At 42.5% G+C, this 22761-nt stretch overlaps 2 protein-coding genes across 5 annotated transcripts in view; one reads left to right on the top strand and one right to left on the bottom strand.

The window, feature by feature from the left end:
- The first annotated feature begins 993 nt into the window (after positions 1-993).
- Positions 994-14559, top strand: calcoco1a (calcium binding and coiled-coil domain 1a). Its single transcript, XM_085144693.1, has 15 exons — positions 994-1221; positions 2289-2449; positions 2540-2642; positions 5890-6092; positions 6270-6482; positions 6705-6853; positions 6946-7015; positions 7112-7267; positions 7628-7882; positions 8871-8996; positions 9190-9285; positions 9996-10083; positions 10262-10509; positions 10736-10827; positions 12573-14559. Exons 2-15 carry the CDS (start codon positions 2318-2320, stop codon positions 12598-12600), a joined length of 1959 nt encoding a protein of 652 aa, XP_085000819.1. The 5' UTR covers positions 994-1221; positions 2289-2317; the 3' UTR covers positions 12601-14559.
- Positions 14560-17376: 2817 nt separating this feature from the next.
- Positions 17377-22761, bottom strand: part of rarga (retinoic acid receptor gamma a) — a 40254-nt gene continuing 34869 nt past the window's right edge. For all 4 annotated transcript variants that reach the window (XM_085144697.1, XM_085144698.1, XM_085144696.1 and 1 more), the window contains 6 exons: positions 22530-22671; positions 21509-21672; positions 21002-21178; positions 20512-20716; positions 20198-20356; positions 17377-20016 (listed from right to left, as the gene is read on the bottom strand). In XM_085144697.1, the coding sequence (XP_085000823.1) occupies positions 19691-20016; positions 20198-20356; positions 20512-20716; positions 21002-21178; positions 21509-21672; positions 22530-22671 (1173 nt within the window). In that variant the 3' untranslated portion in view covers positions 17377-19690. The remainder of the gene's footprint in view (positions 20017-20197; positions 20357-20511; positions 20717-21001; positions 21179-21508; positions 21673-22529; positions 22672-22761) is intronic.

Raw genomic sequence — 22761 nt, 5'->3', positions numbered from 1 at the left:
TGTGAACCCAGATAGACAATACTACTACTGTAGCCTTGAGACCTATCTGCACAGCCATATTTGCATTTGTCTTCTGATATATCTGCAAAATCAAAACTATGAATTAAGGCAAAGCTAGAGATGGTGAACCCAGGCTTTGTTTTTAAAATTTGCAGCATAGAGAGACAGTGTACCCCCCCCCCCCTTTTTTTTTATCTTGTATCTAATAGTGAAAGGACAAAAAGGCTGTGATATATTTTCATTGTGGGCTTAAAAGACCGCACTGTGTGTTTAGACTTGCATGTGTAATTTTGGTTTTCAAGATGGTATACTGCCATCTGCTGCCCGGCACTGCAACCTCGTCACGCGCTCTATTTGTCCTCATGTTTGAAGACGTTGTGGGACATCAAGCTTATCCTAAAGAAACTGCCAAATTGGGGCGCTTCCAAAATGCACGATCACTGGATCATTTTGGAAAATGTTTTTGGCTAAAATCCGAATTCCCCTCCATCAAATCTGGAACGTGAGCTGACGTCAGAGGATCTGCTGTGGTTCCTGATTTTCCTCATCAAAGTACAGATAATACGTGAAGTGGAAAAGGCTCCCGTGGGACACTGATTTAAACTAAAATAAATAGGCAAAAACTATACAACCTGTAATACTTTACCATCAAATTAAATAACCGTCATAGTGCGAAGTCTGCATGGAAAATAATGCGCAGATTTGTTTACAGCGCAATGTAGCAAATATTTAGCATATAGTAGCAATCACTGCAAATAAAAACATCCGTTTTCATTATTACATCCGCTAAGAGTGTCTTCCTCTCATCGCAAATAACACACACTCTTTCCATTGGTGAACGAGCAGGACAGCCGCGGTTTGGCAGAAATCCGATGCGAAAAACAACGGCGGCCGATGAGACGCGTCAGATTACATTCAGCGGATCTGTTAGTCTACAGTGAGCCTGGGGGTTGTAGTTTAAAAAGGAGTATCTCGGCATAGTCTCAGCTACATCGTGAACAACAGCTCCCATAATTCCGCGGTGCAGAAGAAGCTGTGGTGCTTGTGTTTTGCTTTGGCTTTTTTGTTGTTATTTCGCGTTGTTGGTCCAGCTGAGCTCCGTGAGGAAAGCGAGTTTGCATCGGCCGTGTTTTTTCGTGGGTTTCTTGAGGACTGTCAGTCCGGTACCTCGCACGTAGAGGGCTCCTTTAGACCGTCTGCAGAGGGCTGAGGACCGTAAAGGTAACAAAGACATCAGAAACGGGTCGAGATAATGTGCGCAGATCTCTTTTGGTAGTTAACAAAGCCCCGCATTGTCTCTTATTATTTGCATTTCCATCAAATTAACAAATATAACTAACGCGCACGGATTCAGGTCTGTCCGTAGTGCCCGTGTTTGTTTGTCATCTTAAAGCTTTCATCGACGGGCATGACACTGTTTTCTTAACATGTGCTACTGTTGGGCCTTAAGCCTCGTGCCGTGTAAAACGAGTCCACGGAAAGCTATTTTGATCACTGCTGTATTGTTTTACGCACCGTCTGTATTTTATCTTGTCCGGACGGATGTTTGTTTGCAAACATCCGTTTGTTTGCAAACCAAAAATAGAAAACTTTTATCATCTGTGATTATTGACTCTACCACAGGGAATAAATGTAAAGTACAGAAGAGTCAAAGTTAATCCAAGTTTAAAGAACATGCTCGCTGTAAATCCTCATTGGGTTTATAGTGCGCTTGTTTTATTTTTGTTCCTTTTGGAAATCTCATCATGCTTGTCTCTGCTGCTCTATTAAAATGTATATTTAGCATGTGTATCACCCTGTTTGTGTAACAGTGTACCATCACATCAGAAATGTTGCCTATACCATAGTTATTACGCCACACACAAAAATAATGCTTTCTGTAGGCAAGAAGTGTGGTTAACTGCAGGGACACCACGAACTCGTGGGAAGTAACCTCTAGTGGAATCTGAGCCCATATCCTGCATGCTTACACGTGATGCTGTATAATAGCAAATGATTTTGAAGATGACTGAAATAGCCCCTGGTGACAACCTGTGTAAGGTGTCATGTTGCCTTAAGACCACGCTGCCACTGAGGATTAGTTGTGCATCGGTGCTGTTTCCTTAAGTGTGCACTCAGTCTAGATCTTACACTGAACAAAAATATTCACACACTTGGGGCCTCTTGTTTGTTCAGCAGGGACCACGTCTTACCTATATTCCAGAAATAGCTGTGTAATGTTACTGTGCGTGTTGGTTTCTAGGTTGATTTGGGGTTTGTTTGTTTTTTACCTTCTTTCTTTCTTGTAGGTGCAATAGAGCATTTGTTTTGCGTTGCCATGGACAAGGACTGGCAGGTGGAGTTTAGAAACGTGGGCTGCGGCTACTTTCCTGAGAGCAGAGTCGACTGCCACTACACGCTGAGCTCACGGCACATATGGGCCAGTAATGATTGGATAGGGCTCTTCAAGGTATTGCTATTCTGACGAATTTCTGGAAAAGCAACTAAATAAATCATATCCCACTGGAAGTTAACACTGTGCACACATTTTCTTCTTCAGGAGGGATGGACATCAGTGAAGGAATACCACACCTTTGTATGGGCGCTAGCCCCGGCTGACTACCAAGAGGGCACAGATGTCAACTGCTGTGTTCAGTTTCAGGGTATTCATACCTTTGTTTTCTAACTGTGTTTACTTCCCATAGTCACACAGGATCTGTACTAGATCAGCACATAAAACCTTCAGCAGGAGATTGATGCCTCTGTAAAATGAATTGCTCTGTTGTTTACACAATGCTAGCGAATCACATACTGAGTGGAAGCAAATGTTTATTTCTATCTTAAAATAATTCTTCAGCAGAAAAAAGGGGGAAAAATCCTGTGCACAAGAGAAACATCTAACTTGGTTTCTAACAGAGACACTCTCTGTCATGGTTTGAATTCATTTCTTTAGTAAGCAGGAGGTTGAGTAATGAGGATGACAAAGACAATGGCCCAAAGGCTGCACTGCTGACTGCTGCTGCTCACTGGAGAATACAGTGTTCACTTTGTCCTGTGTGTCAGGGGCAGCTGATAAGCCTGATTGAGGGTGAGGGGCACGTGTGCAGCAGGTGTGGCATTGACCCCTGGTAAAGTGATTTATCGCTAACTTAAACACACTGTCAATGTCATTCTTCAGTACAGAGAAAGGAAACTAAAGAAAGTACAGATGGTTCCTTATCAGCAGCAATGCTGTGATTTAAAAAGAAGGTCGCCTCTTCTGTGACCTTAGCCGGTGCTCGAAGTTGAAATACAGCTCATAAACTTTACCGTGTGTCATTCCCTCTGTCTGTTTTCTATCTTGGCCCTTTGCTGTAGCCGCATTGTGAAACGGTAATTCTAAGTAAATCACTCCAAACATGAAGCTATGGTCTGTGTGAGATAATGATATTAGATCAGCTTACTTTATAGGCTGGAAGGAGTCACAGAATAAGGCTGACTGCTTTGTGGTTAGTGTGGGAGGCAGGAGGTGTATCATCATCAGTATGCTTGGTTAAAGGTGCATGAAAAGGAAACAGATTCAGGTGATAGTGAAAGTCTTAACGTTATGCAAGTAGCACAGCTGGTCTGAAAAGCAGTTATTTTGCTCTTTGTAAGCCTTCAACTTTATGAGCGACAGTCTTATGCGAAACAGTGATTGCTGATGTGTTTTTATGACTGATAGCTTTGCTTATATTGGTAGATAGGCTGCAGTCAACAAGATTTATGAAGTGGTTACGTACAAAATAAAGAAATGACCTGTTCTGCAAGTGTCTTTTAACTCAGCATTATCATACCCACTTTGTGCTCTACATTTTAATCAATCCAGTCCTGTTGGGCCACTTAAAATATCTTTATAGAACTGTTATCTTATATTTGTTGCAATTTCTCCTGCCCTCTTGGCCAGCTCGCTTTTGAAGAAGACGTTTTTATTGTCAACGATAGTTTTTACATCGATTCATAAAGGATATATAAAAGTCACTTTGCCAAAAACTGATTGTAGCTTCTACTTTGTGACGGGAATTTTCTTTCTGGCACATAATGACTCGATATCTTTCACGAGAGATACGCAAGTCATTTACAGCGGGTTAAATAGCAGGAAAACAGTTTTTGGCAGGACAGCTGAAAGCGTGGAGCGCGTCATTAACAGGATGTTTGTTGAACTGATACTAGATTAATTTCTGTGGTTTCAACAGGACATAGCAGCAGAGCACAAACAGTCGAGGCGACTGAGAAGCTATTTTATAATGTGTTATACAAACACGTGTTGTTTAATGAGCGTTTAGCTTGCTGGAGCTAGCTGTTTTTGACACTACAGGACAAAAGCAGAAGATACAAAGTTGTTTAACTGCTTCTGTTACGCCGAAGATGTATAAAAAACATAAATAAATGGCGCAGAGAAGCTCAACTCGCAAAGCGCTTCAAGTTTTACATGGAAAAAAGCACCAAACTGCCCCGAGAGTCACTTAAAACACCTGTTTAAGACCAGCTTAGCTAACCAGAGCAGTGTTGCCAACTCCTCAGTAAGGAAAATCGCTATTGGTTGTCCTAAAAGTCGCTAGAAGTCGCTAAATGACGTCATCACCTAATTTGCATAATTGGTCACGCTAATGTAATTGTAACCTACGCTGCTGGAGAGAGAAATAACATCGTGGACGAGACATAAAGTGAGCAAAAAACGTCCTAAATGCATTTAGAATTTATTTAGAACTACAAATTAAATTTCTTTTAGCAATTATTGTTTTTTGTAATGTCACAATTCCAACCCTGCTCCTTTACCCGGGCTTGGACCGGCAAAAGTGACCCGAAATAGGCACTCTGGTAGAGTTACTGTGTGTGTTTATAAGTAGTTTTAAACCTGATCCACAAAACAGCATAAGAGTAAAAGAAGAACTGACTGCGTTACAGCACCCGCTGCTTGTTGAGAGTAAAAGCGATATGCGCTTTCACGTCTTTTTTTAGACGTGAAAGCGGGGGATAGGGGGTCTGAAAACTCGCTAAATATAGCGACAAAGTCGCTAAGTTGGCAACATTGAACCAGAGACGCTCTGCTATTTCAGGTTTTTCACAAATGATACAACAAGAACTCGCTCAAGAATGAATAGACGCTTACAGACCTCCGCCCATGGGACACAAGTTACATACAAGTCGTTTTGTTTTGTCGCTCACCTGCGGTGAATGGCCGCACTGCTGCCACTAGTGGCCAGAAGCTGTATTGCAACACGTGAACCTGGTGTTACTGAATTGCAGTATTATCAGACAGTTTCTAAGACTAAATAAGAAGATAGCTTTATTTAATAAATGTTTTAGTTTAGCAGTGGGCTTAATCCAAGTTTGCAAAGCTAGGCCATTTTAGACTGCAGTAAGACAGATGACGAATTAAAGGCCATTAAGTTTACAGCGAGTAGTTTTTACTTGAATTTGTCACCCGTGTATTTTTAGTTGTCACAGTAGGGGAGGTGCAGGTCAAAGTAATGTTTTCCTAGTTCCATTAAGTTTCCTATTTCATGGCAATAAAACAGAATGTGCAAAAGGGGGACCTCCCCTAAGAATTCAGCCATTATTCATACACTTTCCCTACTTTGACAAGTCAAAATGTTTGCTGTAAAAAGGGTCTGTGAAATGGATTTTTGATGGCAAACACATCATCTTAACCAGCAGTACAATACAAATAAATGTATTAGACTCATAGTTCATATTTACCAGAACATTAATTTAAATTGTGATTAGATGTTCCAAAATTATAGGTGTGTAATTTAGACTGACTAAAAGTATAATGGGAAGTAGGGTCTAAATTAAAGCATGGCTACTTTGAAAAACAATTATTCTTCTCTGCAGATTGTAATATAACCTTTTGCCTTTTTTTGCTTTTTTTTTAAATCACTATTTTAGCTTCCTACCTACCCAAGCCCAGCTCCCAGGAGTATGAGTTCGTATATATTGATGCTAAAGGGAAGGTGTGCTCTCGCAGCTCTAAATTCACTTTTTGTGCACCGAAGCCACTTGAGGATCTGGTGACTCTTGAGGAAGACTCCCATGGAGAGGAGGCAGGCACAGATATGCTGCTGGTAGTCCCCAGGGCTGAGCTGCTGCAGGTGAGTGGATAAGATACTGCAGGGGAGAGTGTGTTTTCAGTTTTGCAAAACTAACGAGTGCTTATAAAACACATCTGCTGGGGGTGGGGGGGGGAATCAATACTCTTGTTTACTGCAGTTACACAAAGACGAGCACACAATCATGCTGCTTGCTTCCTCTGTTCTCTGTCTTGTTAGAATCGACTGCAGGAATGTCTGCGAGAGCGCGCTGAGCTTTTGCAGGTGCAGGAGGCGGTTAAAGAGCAAAGAGAGAAAGAGAATGAGGAGTACAAGCGAGCGAGAGAGGCCTGGGACAGAAGACGCAAAGAGCTGGAGGGTGATATCGCCAGGCTTCAGAAAGTGCTGAACCAAACTCTAGAGAAGCTCGATGAGCTGGAGAAGAAGCAGAAGGTGATGTATGAAGCTTATGCAAATGGTGGGCACAGTCATTTGATTAGAACCGATGTGCCTGCTTCCATTTCCCTACAGCAGTGCCCTCATTCTCACATAAAGCATTTCTGCTTAAATTATGTCCCTGTGTGTTAAGGGTAAAAAATGTAAGCAGGAGACATTTAAGAAATTGCCTGAGTTATTATATTAACACAAAAATTAAACGCGCCTCTGGTCTGTTAGGAGGGAAAGGCTTTAGGAGAATCACTAGCCCAGGAGAAAACTGCTTTAATGGATGCCAGGGAGGCAAGCAAAGCGCGAATCCGAGAGCTAGAGGACGACATCAAAACCCTGGCACAGAGAGCGGTGGAAAAAGAGACCGAGTTAGAGAGGTTTGACATGGTTTTCTCATTTGTCCTTCTTTTACTTTTATGTGGGTCCTGTGAATAGTTTTGATTGTCTATAACAAAATGTGTATGTGCAGAATTAAGGAAAGAGCCAGGAGGGCAGGAGCTCTGAGAAAAGAAGAGGAGAGTGAGAGAAGGAGCCTGCAGGTGCACAGTTCAAAACATGCTGTGTAACATAGTAAAACATGGTGCTTTCCCCCCCCAACATCTCAGTTTTCACATCTCTTGCCTTTTTTTCCTTAGACTAAGCTGGAACAAACAGAAAGTGAGCTCAAAATCCTGTCAAAGGAGTTCCAGGGCCTGAGGAACTCCCTTGCCCAAAGAGACACCAGCGTCCTGCAGCTTCAAAACACCATCACCACCCTCACCCAGAAACTCACCACAGCCCACAGGAAAGAGGTCAGATCATTTTTGGAAACCAAAGGACTCATTAATGAATGATTTAGTGGTTGAAACTCGACCAGGATGCTCACTCAGAGGATGTAAAAATAGGATTTTTGTTTGTTTGTTTTCAACTCGACTCTTGTTAAATGTGTTACAAGTATTTGGACATAAAATCAGAATAGATTTTTTGGGGGAAAGTGATCACTGCTACTTTATTTGGAACATGTTTTTTTGTATTTTAACTAAGCAACAACTAAAAACAACAATGACCATTTCAAATTCACTCTTAGATATTTTTGGGTCTGGCAATATACAGAAAATCACCTAAAGTATGAGATGAGTAAGCAACATGGTTTCTTGGTCCTTTATGTGCAGGCGGAAAATGAGGCATCTCTGAAAGAAATGCGTAGCCTGCGCGAGCGGCTGCACATGAGCGAACGAGCCGCTGAGGGCTTGAAGAGTGACCTCAGCTCTATGGTTGCCCAGAGGGATCAGGGGCAAGCCGAGCTGCATCAGGCTCGCCTTCAGGCTGCTCAGCTCACCCTTCAGCTTGCAGATTCCAGTCTGGCCCTGAGAGAGGGACGAGCCCACTGGGCCCAGGAGAGGCAGAGCATGCAGCGCTCGGCTGAGGTACTGCATCGCTGTAGGGCACGAAATCTGGAAAATGTAGAATGTCACTAATAAATGCCACGAGGTTTCAACGTGAAATACTCCCATGGCATTAATAACAATCACATGCAACATAATAAAAGAAGAAAAAACTGTCAGTTTTTAAATGCTTAAAGAGAAGAAAAGGGAGATTTATAGCAATATTAGCAGGTGCGACATTATGTTGATATGAAGGTGCAAGGATATTTTTTAAATATTGCTATTATACATCTGAACAGTTTGTTTTATTTTTAAAAATGGGTTAAGTATGTCACACCCAGTAGACCTGATTTTATTTTTACAAATCTTCGTTTTGATTCAAAGTTGTTGCGTTGTTTTTCTCTCTCATCTCTTTTAGTATGTGTGTATTTGTAATATTTGGTATATGTAACATTCGATGTATGAGGTGGATATTAATAATAATGAGAAAAAGAACAAAATGTTCTATAGTTCTCAAAATGGGCCTTTATGGCTGGCTCTACTAAAAGTACTGATCACACCTCTGACTCTTTGAATTCAGGTGTGTTCAGTCCTATTGGCTGATGTGTATTACATGAAGTACCTATTCTGCAGAGCTTAAATTGAGCGTGGTACTGTAATATGATTGCAATGAGTCAGTTTGGGAAATTTCTTCCCTCCTAGATATTCCTCAATCAGCTGTAAGTGGTATTATTGGAAAGTGGAAGCATTTAGGAACTACAGCAACTCAGCCATGAAGTGGCAGAGCATGTAAAGCTACAGAGAGCAGCTGTTCTGACCCAATAACTCCAGAGTTTCAAACTCCCTTAATATCAGCATGGAAACTGCACCAGGAGCTTCATGATGTGGCTTTGCATGGCTGAGCAGGTGTAATGTGTAGGTGGTATGACATCGAGTCAATATTTTAGTCCATAACCTAAAGAGCGAATGGCAGAGGCAAATACATTAAAGTAAATACAGTAACAGTAGTGTCTGTGTGTCACCCTCGTAGAAAGACCATGAGCGTTTGGAGAAACTCAGCCAAGAGATGCAGGCGATGGAGGAGAGGCTGCAAGAGGAAAGGATGGAGAGAGTGAAGCTAGAGGTTGAGCTTGGAAGAGAAAAAGATTGCAACCGGGTGAGAGAAGCTGCTTCATATACATTATAGCCTCCTCTGTATCTGTGTGAACAAATAGTTTTGTTCGAACTGGCAAAAACAAGGTCAAACTCAGTATGAGCATCATTTAGATGTTGGCTGTTCACTTCTAGAACATCACACCAAAGTCTAAGTGTCTTTCAAGTGGTTCTAATATACCTCACCCTGCTCGTAGGTTCAGCTGAGCGAAACCCGTAGGGAGCTTCAGGAGCTGAAGGCCAGCCTGAGGGTTGCCCAAAAAGAGAAGGAGCAGCTGCTTGCAGAGAAACAGGTTAGAAACATTGTCTGCCACGGTGCACGATTTGAATCAGTACTGACAGAAACTGTTTTTAAAAAGCAGCGAACGATAAACTCTGGGTGGGTAGTGTACTTATTTAACACTGTGCATGTGGGTGTCACAGACTTTGTGCCATTATCAGTTGCTGAGGTCTCACGGTTTAGTTTTTACATGTAAATCTAGTTTAGTGTGTGACTATAAAGCCTGGGCACACCCCTGCAATGTTTTCTAAAATCTTTGTATTAATAATGAACGCATATCCTTACTGATATAACAACAGTAATACTCTTATTGTGAATGACCCTGCTGTTGGGAATCATCTCCCTGTGGTTGTGCTCTTGTTATTGTGCAATATAATTTGTTTACAGTGCAATATAAGTCGGTGGATTTCAGGGCAGTCGGTGCTGTTGTTGTTAAAGTGCCTGCAGAGTTTTGTTGGCTAAGGCAGAAGTAAATATTCAATTCTTTTTCTAAATTACTGTCCAGCCTAATTATAACTCCAGCCATATCTAAGCACAACAGCCAATGTGTGGCACATGAGAAACCAAGGTAGGACTTAAATGTTGATTGTACTGTGGTAACATTTATATAATGGCAAATGTTTCCGTTGTGTTTTAACAGTGCAATAATGTTATGTAGTGCTGGTTTGAAGAGGTCAGACAGTTTGAGGGTTATAAGGGTGACGACTGCGTTTTTCACCGCAGGAGTTGATGGAGTACATCTGTCAGCTGGAACAGAAGATGGGAACAGTGGCAAGCGCCAAGTGGAACTCAGCCCCAGTTGCCTCTACAGGTGAATTGAGCTACACATCAATCTACTGTATGCCCTGCAGATGTGAACAATAAAAGTGTTAACTATCATTCAAGAGCCACACTAAATATTGTTCAGATTGGCTCGTGTTGTGGGCGACGAGAGCAGCGCTCTGAGGAAAAGCGACCGCTATTTCTTAACTAATGTTTCTGCCTGGCAGGCCGTCCTGACAGTGTGTTATCTGACTCGGAGGATGAGAACCCGGAGGCTTTGCAGATCCTCCACCCACCGACCCCCCTGGCACACTACGGCCTATGTGAGCAGGGGCAGCCTGACTCGTTGCTCCTTGCCACCCCTCCTCTCTCCCCCAGGGAGGTAAGCAGGAGGGAAGTGGTCATCAACCAGCCGGCACCGCTCTCCCTTCCGCACCAGGCCACCGCCGACACTCTGGCACACAGCTCTGATTCGGTGAGACGTGCGCCATAATTATATGTGATATTGAAACTGAGCTATGCCTTCGTGCTGATAGCCATGCACACCAGTTAAACACGGGCAGTGGGTCGTTTGATATAGACATTATCTCCTAGTACCAATTAGGCTGCTAGTGTGCAAGTTATTGGATGGTAATAGCTGCTGGATAGATATGTGTTAAGTGTCATCCTGTGCGTGTGTGTGTGTGTTTTACTGTGTTAAGGAGGAGGAATGCGATCCACGTGAGTGTAGAAGGAACAGCTCCGGAGAGGAAACGGCTCTTTTGTTGCCTGACCCCATGGATACTTTTCTCAGGTACAGCTTTCCACTACAAACCCTTATATGTTTATCCATGTAACATTTACTCTTTATACCCATTACTGTAAAGTATTAATGGAGTAATAGCTGCTTTTTTTTAACCAATATTAAAGTATAAACTTTATGTATTTACAGAAAATTAAGTTAAAATGTTAAAAGCCAAAGTTATCCCTTTGATTTTGATCAGCGTTAGGATGGGGTACGATAGTATAGATCAGCGGTCCCCAACCCCCGGGCCTCGGACCGGTACCGGTCCGTGAATCGTTTGGTACCGGGCCGCGAGAGTTGAGGCTCAGATGTGAAATGTATAGTTTTCAGGGTTTTTATCGGTTTTCAGCGTTATTTTGTTATCGTTTTTATCCTTAACTCGGTTTTCCTGGGTCTTTTCACGTGTGTTATGAATAAATCTTCTTTTTTTCGGTACCAGTGGCGCAAAAAAGGTTGGAGACCGCTGGTTTAGATCATAGAATACATTGCATTGTTAAAAAGTCACCAATATTTTTTACCAGTGAAAGAGAGACAGAGTGTACAATATATAAAGAAGCAAAGATTTGTGATTATTTTTCTTCTTCACTTCTTCTTTTAAACACTTGGCTGAAAATACCTTAATTCACAAACAATACCTCCATATTAACATGCACCATGCTATTTTCAGATTATTGCATTAGTAGTAACAATCTATTAATATCATATCTAATAATATATCAGTGATGAGGGCCATGCTACTGCAGACATATTACTTATATTTTGCTAATATGTGCAGTACGGGACAGTTTCTACTCAAGCATATTTGTTCTTCAACCGCTTCCTTTTACTATTACAAGGAAGTATTTAATGTCGCAGATGATATAACAGTTTCATAAACTGCTAGTGTTATAGCCTCTAAAAGTCAGAAATAACTTCTTGTCGGCACTCAAAGTACACTGAAAGATATTCTCAATAAAAGGTGTAGGAATGCTAAACACGTGAGGGATCGCAACAAATTGTGCACAGGTGAAGATTTAAGGTTCAAAAAAGATTTGCATTGCTGACTGCATATGGAAATGAAAATTTCTCTGAGGCAAAACAAGCCACCAGATATCACCCCGTCATGCTGGCTGGTTTTAAACTCCAGCGTCGTCTTTATATTTTATGAGCTCGTGACTTGATTTGTGTGTACAGTCTTAGTCGGCAAAGTAATTAAAGAACAAAGCCGCTATAAAACTGCAGTGGGGTAAAAAGTATCGTATTTCTCTCTGGAACATAGAAAAGTATCTCAAAACTGGTGAATTAATGTGTGTATGCCTGAGTAAATGTACTCCGTTACTTTCCTTCACTGGCTTCTCGCTCAAATGGTTTGATGCGTGCACAATGAATTCAAAGGTATCTAATGCACACAGACATGTGCAACTAGTTATTTATGGTGGCACGGTGAATATGACTCGAAGATGGAAGTTTTGAATACGTGGTCGTAAAAGAAGTTGAGTCAGGGTGAAGCGAGGGAGGCTGTTTGAGACACATTCGGGGCATGGGAGGGGCGAGATGGGAGGACAAGGGGACAGACAAGTTGACAGCAAGCTGTAGCAATGATTTACCTGAGGGGTGTACCGCAGTCACGGGCCAATTTTCAGCATCATTAAGGCTCTCGCTCTCCCACTCACCCACTCCTTTCGTCTCGCCTGCTCTTTCAACCAGAATGTGTGTTTCTTTCCATTTTTAACACACACACACATCCTTTCTCTCTCCTTTGTTTCTTCCTCCAGTGGTTCAGCTGACACCTCGCTCTGGTAACCAGTGGACACCTACCCACAGCAAGTGATCAAAAAGGGAAAGAGGGACCTTGTTGTTTCCGCATTACTTCCTATAACAAGCACAAATACAGCTTATGGTCTATACACAGACAGAATTTTAATATGCAATTATGTTGTATCTGCCATAAACCTTGTTTTTTGTCCTTCTAGATTGCTGTGTTTTTACCCTGACTGTTTTTGCCAGCGGTGGCAGGTCAGCACGATATTTATGACTGACATAAGAGTGGTGCAGAGTTTGAAGCAGCAGGCTTTTAGACATGGGCTCTGGCATTTGAGAGTTTGCAGGCTGTAGCAGAATGATTTCTGTTGAATCATTGCTATGTCGAGAGCTTTACGATGGATGTTATGTCGTTTTTATGGCATTTGTGATCAGGAGTCATGACAGCCACTGTAATTATGATGTTTTGTGCAGGCCCAGCTCCGCTGGAAATCATAGCAAAACTCTCTTCCAGCATTAAATTCTCCACAGCAGCTTCGAACACTTTTCATGGCGGCATAAAGTAATGATACAGCATCATGCTAAATTATATTGCAGTAATGTAGGTCTATGACATCATATTTCTCCTCCATTTACTCCAAACTAAGATTTGATTTGAACTTTCTTGTATGCATTAGCAGGTGATTGTTGTCATGCAGACGCAGTTAAGGTGATTTAGGGATGCTGACGCTTAGGACGAGCTTTTGAAATAGAAAGCTTATTCAACAGATTGTGCTTCAGGTCTATTTAAATAGGGACGACATGCAACTTTCTACTTGAGTAACTTCACATAATCGTTATTATGAAATTAACGTTCATTAGCTTTACACTGCAAAGCTGCAATTTTTATTTATTAATGAACCTGGGTTTATTGAAATTCTCTCGCTGCTCATTTGGGATATTTAGCATCAGCCTTTATTACAGCTAGATTGCACAGAAATCATTGTGATGCAGTTCTAAATTTGTGCCTAAAATAATGAAGTAGAATCATCTTTATAGATCCCGACATCAGAATCGTGGTGTTGATACTTTCCCCCAGCCCTGTGGTAATATACTGCCTAATAAAAGAAATGCTGCCTACGTTTTAATCAATATTATATGCATTTTTCATGATTTTCTATTTATAATTAATTTGAGTTATGCTGCAATTAAACTATATTCAGGTTTCGTTTGGAACAGGTGTACAGTTTTCACAGTTTGTGCAATGTGTAACAAAATTTTCCATGCTTGGCTAAGAGAATTTACTAGATACCTTGATGCTTGATTTTATCTGCTGTATTTGCACCCTATTTTTACTAGAGAAGAGTTTTTAGATGAAAAGTTGATATTGATACTCACCAATATGCCATCTGTGTCCTTCATCGTTGTTATCATAACCATTACCCACGTGTGTTGTGTTTACTCACTTATCTCTTTTCTATTTTTACTTTATGTTTTCAAATACTTTAAAGGTTATGTTGTTGCAAGGTATTGGTGCTAATGGAAGGGAGTGATGCCAATATCGTATGGTAAAGGTAGATGTAAAAAAAAAATACATATGGAAGGGATTGATCCTTATGTTTAAGTTTATAAAATTAGGAGTGAAAGAAGTAGACGTCTTCCCGACGCCTCGTCTACCTTGTGTTACACTACATATGTGGATGGTCGAAAGGTTTTAAGGAGCCCTGTGTTCTTTCCCAGAAGATGGCACACTAAACGTATTCTCAGTAGTCCTTGTTTGTAGTTGTAATCTGACTTTATGTCTCAAGGAAGTTATCTTTTTGTTGTTCCACTGAGATCTCCAGTACGAGTGCTCCTCATCAGGACACCGTCTCACGCCGCAATAAAACTCCAGTGGTTACGGTTTGTTTTGAACTTCTGTATGTGAAGGTTATCCCACATGTACACTGTGTATTTTCTTACCAGTCATGTCAGGGGGTTTGGGTGGGGTTCTGCATAATAAAAACGTTTATGTATCCATTATTGGGTCTAATGTGTCTTTTTCTGGCCAATGATTATAGCAATATTTTGATCCTCACATGACATTTCACTGGTAATTAACTATGCCATTTCTTTTCACACGGCCGTATAGCCGATATTCCCTTTTGGCTCATTGCCTGTTTCATATACATTCCCATTCTCGGTTTTTTCTCTCTCCTCACCTTTGACTCTCCTGCAGTCCCCCCTCAGGGCTGACTTCCTCATCATCTTCATCCTCCTCACTCCACCAGCAGAGTCGCGCTCGTCGTGCCCCTCTACCACACTCCCTCCATCTTAAGTCTGGGGTGACGATAGCTAATTATAAAATCAATGATGCCGGGCTGCCTAGTTTACAGCCCCCTCTAAAACCTTAACTGGGAAATCACTGTGGGATTGATGACTCCCTCACTCTTTATCTCTTTTAATTAGAAATGTAAAAGATATGAAGACCCAGAGGCCAGAACACATCTCCTAGTTTTTATGACCCCGACGCCTGCCCGCCCGCCCGCCTTCCCAGTGCTCGCTCCTCATTCCCAAATCGCCCCCACCTCTACCTGGCCTTGTTTATTTCCTCTGGCTCCCTTCTGGCACGCCCTCCATTCTCACTCTTGTCACAGATACCTTTACCCGTTTCTTCATCACTTTCTCCATTACCCTTTCGGTAAGATGGCCCGTCTGCCTTCTCGCTCGTACAGGGGAAGGTGTTAAATTTATGGTCTTTGCACATGAAAATGTTTCTCACCTTCTCCTCACCTCTCTCTTTCTCTCCCTCCTTGCCTGTGATTCCCAACCCTCGGTGGATTCGCCGCATATGTAACAAATGGCAAACGTGTCCTTTTTGTCTGTTGTGACCCAACCAGGAGGCACACAGTAAATGATGTGGTATTTCACATTATGACCCTGCACCCAGCTCCATGCTTCCAGCACATGACATATGCACCTCTCTGTCTTGTATATAGCTTCAGGTGCACACAGAAAGGCCCTGCAGTTTTTTTATCACATCAAACCTGGGTCACATGCACCAACACTCTCTGCCTTTATCACACCCCGAGCCCGGCACCTTCCTCGCTAACTGCTGCCAGAAGCATTTGGGTTCACTGAGCTTTATCCTGCAGATCACTCTCTGAAGCCCTGCAGCTGCTGCTGGTCCATTATCTCTCCTGTGTGTTGACCGAGTTGTAGCTACAGCTCAGACGTGCAGCGGGATATCAGCGTGGGTTTAAATATTCAAATGATATTCGTTGGTATGCACACTCACGGCCCGCTTTTATGGATTCTTTACTATTTTTAATAATTGATGTCCTTTGGTTGTAAGAATATTACAAGGGTGATTTTTTTCTCACACTTTATTAAATCATTGTGAAGTTGTACCTCTAGGTGTCACATTTCCATTCTTTAATTTCAAATGAATAAGCCTGCCCATCTCGAGTCATTATTTAATCAAGCGTCACTAATGTGTGAGGATGAGCATATAGGAAACTAAACCGGCTCCTTTAAATTCCCCCAAGCATGCCCAAACCCTCGCATGGGTTCCCATGGCAACACCTTCCAGGGTTCAGTATATGAGGCAATTTGATTGTTCCTTGTAAAATAGTGTATAATGTATGGGCCTTATTTTAATTCCAGTCTGGTGTTATTGATCTGTCTTTAATGATAATTAAAGCAATCATATAATTGATAGAATCTCATCTGTGTTTATCACCCTGCTCTGATTCTCTCTTTCTATTAATGAAATAAAGGTGTGGCATTAGCATCAACTCGGCCGGCTTTTAAAAAGAAAAGGTTTACTGTCAGAAGCCCTTTATAAAGAGGATTCTTGTGAGAGTGAGTGATCATATCAGCAGCAGCGATACAGTAAAGATAGGCAGTATAACCTTGACGCAGGGCTGATTTTTGGTCCTCTTAAAAAAACTCTTCTTAACAAGGCCTTTCCTTGTTTTATTTATTTGCTTGGTTTAAAGTTTGCACGGCGTACTCTGACAAAGCTTTTGACTTGAGTTCAGTGACTGAGTGTCCTTTCACAGGCCATTAGCGAGAGCTGGGTCACTTCTGCAAGTTCAAATTTCACACAGTTTCAGTAGAATTTGAGCGCACTGGCTTGAGCAGCTTGACTGTAAAAGAATCGCTTTCATTTCCTCCAGCAGACATGAGCCACATTAACAGCTATGCAGGAGCTAAAAGATATTTTCATTATGAATGGATTTTATGATTAATACTTGGGCGTGTTTTTTAAAACATGCTTACCACAAATTTGCACGGCCAAATGTAATTTTATCTTATTTCGTTTGAGCCAAAGCTTAATGGCACCAAATAATAATTGATATATCACGTAATGCATCTAAAAACTGAGATAATTTATTGTGCTGTTGCAGCCTTCTCATACAGCTTTCATTAAAGAATTCATGGCCAGATATACTTGAACTTTCTGATCACAGTGAGATGAAAGCAGAGGAAAAGAGTCGTTCTCTGATGATTTTTATGCTGCCACCTGCACTCCTTTAACTGCAGAGTGAACAAATCTTAGGAACAGACCTTTATCTGATGTCCTTGTTCAGCAGGAGGCTGTGATTTATTAGCCTCTGCACCCACAGCTCTCCATGACCCAACAGACCCTGCCCTTATCCTCCAAGCAGTAAACGCAGCTGCATGCAGCACTCCCTACAGTCACAGTGCAAGAGCTCCCTCTACTGCTGCACCCCGGTAATGCATGATTATGTTCATTCAAAAGTGCAGTTTACAGTGTTTCATAAGTTTGACGCTGGTATAAGCGAACTTACACATCACATCATTTTTAGCACAAATAAAGAAAAAGTCCAGGAATCTCTCAAAAGTAGTTTATTGTGCCTCTCACTGTTTATATGGCTTTTCTTTGTATGACAAGAGTTGATATAAACAGAGGAAGAACAACACCTTGGCCATGTTGAAAAAACAAACAATAACATAACACATAACATAATCTCAAAGTTTGCCTGCGTTACCGTCACTATCACCGTGACGGCGTCGCAGAGAGAGAAAGGATGAGGTCACACAAGAGTTTGTGTGTGACAGCACCACGCCAAGGACATCCACCCATGACTGAAAACTTTCTAAAGCATTCACACTCACGTGCACACCCGCGCACACACACACACAATGAGGAGACCTGCCCATATTTAGAGGATGGGACCTCTCGCTGCTACAGAAACTATGTTCGTATTGCTTCAAAGAGGGAGAGAAAAAACCTCTGTACTGTATATCAGCCGTGCTTTCCAAGCTGATCGCCCGCTGTGACGTTTTGGCAATAAAGAAATGATACATGAGAACACATAATCCTCCACTGTTCTTCTTCTTCTTCAAAAAAAAGTGAGAATATACACAAGAAGACAAGATGATATAATGGCTTTTTGGGATGAGAGGGCAGTTTCCTGCATGGATACCAGTGTGAACGCAGGTGGGACGGTGATTGTGATGAGGATGACGACGATGGCGGTCCCTCCTCGCTCTGTGGAGAGTCAGACTGGTATCCATGCTGTTTTTCAGACTTGTCATCTTCTATTTACACAAAGTGGGGTTGAGAATCGCATAGTCAAGAATGCACGCATAAATATTGCCTGTTTCTAGCATGCTGGGAAGCAGCTAGGGTTTGGTCCTTACTGAAAAGCCCTGAGTCTGATTCCAAAATGTCTTCCATAAAGATTCCTGCTTTGCATATGCCTTTAATGGTTGTGTACTAGCACATGACGCTAGTATGTTTGGATGTTTTTATCTGTGTTGAATGAGTGTGCTAATCTACCGATATCATCAGGGAGTGCTCTAAGATCCGTCGTATTTAATATGTTGATGTTACCATGGGTTTTGACATGCTAACTGGGATATATGCTCACAGACAGCTGCTCTATGCTTAATGGAAGAGATGCGCCTTGCTTAAACAGATGATCACAAAAGTGCTACATATATACGGTCAAGTCTAAATCTCCGATCCCGGCACTTTGTGCCAGGTTGGCACATCTGCTACCACTCGGCATAGAGCGAAAGGAGTGTGTATGTTTGTGGATTCACTGTCCAAGATAATTCGAGTGTTTTTAGTGCATATGTGAGTGAGCATTCTGCCATGAGGACCGCTGGATTGTATCTGGAGTCCCTGCAGCAGTTAAACTCATGCTCCACAGATGACTGTTCCTAACTTTGGCACAAAGATACTTCCTGCACTGACAGCGCATGCTGGCCGCAACAACAGCATAAAAGAATAATGCCAATTACCTGATAGCAGAAACTGGTTAAGTCACTGCAACAAAAAAGAAAGTCCTGGGTTGATTATCATCCACAGTGAGCCAAAGTGCTCCAAGAAGCTAAGCATATGCAGCTGATAAGGAAGACCCAGCCAGTTCCGATCACCCTTCTTTCCCTCTGAATATCTTCTCAGGAAAGCTCTTCAAAGATAAAAACTTGTCTAAAGGATTCATATATAAAACCAGAATAACAAATAAAAAACAAAATATAATGGTATATAGATATGTAAGGACTTATTCATAAACTGAAAAAAGGAAAAAAAGAATGAAAACAATATTTCAAAATAACAACAAAAGAGTTGCATACTCAATTTGGCTTTGCCCTGTACTCTTGCTCTAAATGTGCTTGTTGTAATCAATCAAAGTCAACTGCTTAGTTCTGGTGTCTAGTTTGGAGGCTCCCCTGTTTAGATATAAACAACAATAGTAAGGGGGGGTAGGGGGGGGGGAGAAAACAACAAACATTTAGCTTTCTCAAAGAGGTTATGTTCTTTTTGTCACGTTAACTTCTCTCTTGGCCGTGCCAGGAGTTCATCTGGTTTACCGTCATCTCTCCCTTGACCTCTCATTATTTCTGCATTTCACTTGTCATGGACCGTGTGGCCTGAGTTAGAAATGTCTGTACGCTTAAGGCTCTGCTGTGCTCAGTGGAGGAGGACACAGTGATGTGCAGTCAGGGGAGAGAGAGGGAGAAGGGAAGGCCAGCATTTTCTCGAGGTGGAAGAGTGATTGAGGTGTATGTGTGTGTCTATATATGTGTATGTTTACTTATATGCTTGTATGCATGTGTGTGTGTGTGATGAATCTGTGTCTATGAATGAAATGCTCTTTTCACTGCGCCCTCCGAGCAAGGCCTTTCCTCAAAGTTAAAACACCCAGGGCTCCCCGTCACTGTCCGAGCCCCTGTCTCGATCTTCATCTCCCACGTCGTCGTCGTCGTCTTCGTCCTCCTCTTCCGGTGATGGCTCGCTGCCGTTTTCGGTGGCCCAGCTGTCGTCCTCATCCTCAGCCTCCTGCTTTAGAACCAGGGCTGGAGGCGCGGGCGGTGGTGGTGGGGGCGGTGGTGGAGGCGGCGGGCTCTCGTTGCTCTCCGTTTGGTCATCGAAGGCCTCCGGATTCTCGAGCATTTCCCTGATCAAAGGAGGCATCGGCCCTGGGATCTCCATCTTCAGAGTGATAGCTCTCTCTGCACCTGAAAGTAGAAAGCAAGGCGTTTGTGGATAATTTATATAATTACCTCTCAGAATACATGGACACATCATAAAGAATAAAGCTGAACTAGTAGAGCGTCCTGTAAAAGATGTATTCTTCTGGCAAGGACCTGAGGAAAGTGTACAGAGTTCAATCTTAGAAAGCGCTCTCTCCATTCTTACCCTTCGTACTGATGCCCCTGAGGTCAGTGATCTTCATCAGCATGCGTGGGAACATGTGGGGTTTGTTGGGGCGGCGACGACGGGCATAGATCTTCAAAGCCTCAAGCAGAGGCTCCTGTAGCTTATCCACTTTCTGGGGCTCTTCTAAATCCATGCGGTCTAGAAAAAAGCAGCAAACATATGTTCTCATTCTCTCTTTTTTAAGTTTTAAATAATCTCTTACATACAAAAATCAATTATGTTTAACTTTTATTTTGTTAAAGTCCTTTCCTCTTTGTAACAGACCAATCAAGAGTAGGTACATGCTGCAGTACCTCCACAGATGAGGCAGATGGCGCTGAGGAGACCGGTTTCTGTATCATCCATCTCCAGGGGTAGAAGTTGGCCTGCGAAGGCAAAAACCAGGTCTGTAAGCGGTCCAAAGCCCGCATTGTGCATCTGAGTCCGGTTCAGAGTCAGGCCATCTGAGAACGTCATAGTGTCCTGTTCTGGAGTGTAGCGTGTGCAGATTCTCAGCATCTGAAAAGCAAAACAAGGTGTGAAACTTTTTGAACATTAAAAAATGCAAATAAAATGTAAAGTAGTGTAATATGACTTCTTACAACACTAAAAATATCTGCAGTAGCTAAAAATGGTAGCCAAACTACTATTTATATGATAGATTTTGCATTATCTGGGCAAACTTGAATGCACTGCCACTTCTCACCACCGGGTGGAAGCATACCCATATTTCAGCATAAGCTTTGACAGAATCATTTATTTACTAAAAGTGAGTGAAGAGAGCAGAAAACAAAAGCTCCTCACCAGTATGTCCAGGCAGGCGGACTTAAGCAGAGTGATTTGGTCAGCGATGGTGAGGCTGGTGAAACCTGGCAGCCGCTTGGCAAATTCTACTATCTTGATGATGCATTTGGTGGAAAGCTCACTAAACTTGTCCCATAGCCCTAGATCGAGCTGGACTCGATGGTCCGAGCTGGAGTTCTGAACAAACAAAAACACCCACAGTTCAGCACGTCACACGAGAAGAGGTGTGCAACCACGTTTGTATCAAAGGCAAGATTCGCCGAGCCTCACATTTACATTTTACATCAGTCAAGTGTGGGGAAAGAATTCCATTTACATGTTGCATCAATCATTCCGAGGCCACACAGATGGCTTAATGGGGAACTGCATTAGTTAAGCCACCACTATGTTGGGAAAGTTACTGCGAATTTTCATAAGCATGCAATCTGGGAGCATTCGCTGCTGACGTAGCTGAGAGAAAGTTTCCAAATGCAGCAGTGAAAGACGGCGTTTATGTGCACGACTTACGGTGGTGTATTTGCCCAGTTGGCAAAGTGATGGGAAAGTTTCTTGGTGAGCTTTGCTGACTTTATTGACTAGTTCCTCTAGCTCTCCGCTTAGCTCATAGCTCTCCGGAAGAACAACCTCCTCCTTCACATCTTTCTTCTTCTTGTTTCTGTCATTGCGCACCGCTGCGTAAAGGGGAGAAAACAAAATTAGTTCCACATACAATGTTAAAGCTCATACAGAAAGTTAATTGAATTTATCTGTAATGACATTTGAAAACAAACTCAGCATTCATGTTCAGTGTCTTTCACTGCTGCCAAGGAGATGTTACACGCCAGTGGAAACCAGAACCTTTCTGCTCTTAACAGCATTAACATATTTCCTTGAGGCCCGGCACGGACGCTGGCTATCTCCTTCTTATCACCCGCTGGCTTCCTTGTCCATCTCTCTATCCACTTGACCGGTGCACATAAGCCAGTACGCTCTCTCTGCCTCTTCTCCCACCACCTCCTCCTCCTCCCATACTTTCCTTCCTCTCAGGATATCCAGTAATAGCAGAGGCACAATGTGATCCCGGTCTTAACACACATCCCACACAAACATTACACCCACATACATGTCCCCCGGGCTTCGTGAAGGGCAAGAAACTGCCACTTACACGCAGCTGGCTACACAAAAGGTTGAAATAATAACCCCTCCCCAAAAAGCTGGTGTTTCTGATTGCACAAATGGCGTGAATCCTGTTCTCAATCCGTTGGTCAAAACTCCCAAATCTTGTTTTCTCCCGTGTTGTCTTTATGAATGAAAGCAGTGTCTGTGTGCTGGCCAGAGGGGCGAGGTTTTGTGGTGAAACAGGAAGTCAGATTCATTTTGTAAAGGGATTAGTCATATGATTGGTACAGTGCCCAGCCTCACCCTGATCACCACCCCTGGTGGGCTCATCATCTGCTTCTGTCTTTGCTGCCTAGTTTCTCAGACTCTATGTGCGAGTGAGAGAGTGACCCTGTTTTCCAAACTATATCTTCAACGCTGGGGGACTCACCTTCCTTGGACATGCCGACCTCGAAGCACTTCTGCAGCCTGCAGTACTGACAGCGGTTGCGTGTGACCTTGTTGATCTGACAGTTTTTGTCTCGGTGGCAAGTGTACACCATGTTCTTCTGGATACTGCGACGGAAGAAACCCTGGAACACCAGGAAGCAAGACACAAAAGGGAAGAGGGCAAGGGAGAAAGTGCAGTACAGTTATCATTATAAAGGCTGTGACATGTCGCT

Source organism: Neolamprologus multifasciatus, chromosome 20 (genome assembly GCF_963576455.1).
Source record: "Neolamprologus multifasciatus chromosome 20, fNeoMul1.2, whole genome shotgun sequence".
NCBI classification, from domain to species: domain Eukaryota; kingdom Metazoa; phylum Chordata; class Actinopteri; order Cichliformes; family Cichlidae; genus Neolamprologus; species Neolamprologus multifasciatus.
This window is presented reverse-complemented; position numbering and strand designations above follow the sequence as displayed.

What these genes read in the sequence shown, in the direction of transcription:
- calcoco1a (XM_085144693.1), top strand. Translation starts at nt 2,318, where the DNA reads ATGGACAAGGACTGGCAGGTGGAGTTTAGAAACGTGGGCTGCGGCTAC. An exon ending in CTGCTGTGTTCAGTTTCAGG is followed by an intron (nt 2,643 to 5,889) that starts GTATTCATACCT and finishes TCACTATTTTAG; the next exon opens with CTTCCTACCTACCCAAGCCC. An exon ending in AGCCCCAGTTGCCTCTACAG is followed by an intron (nt 10,084 to 10,261) that starts GTGAATTGAGCT and finishes TCTGCCTGGCAG; the next exon opens with GCCGTCCTGACAGTGTGTTA.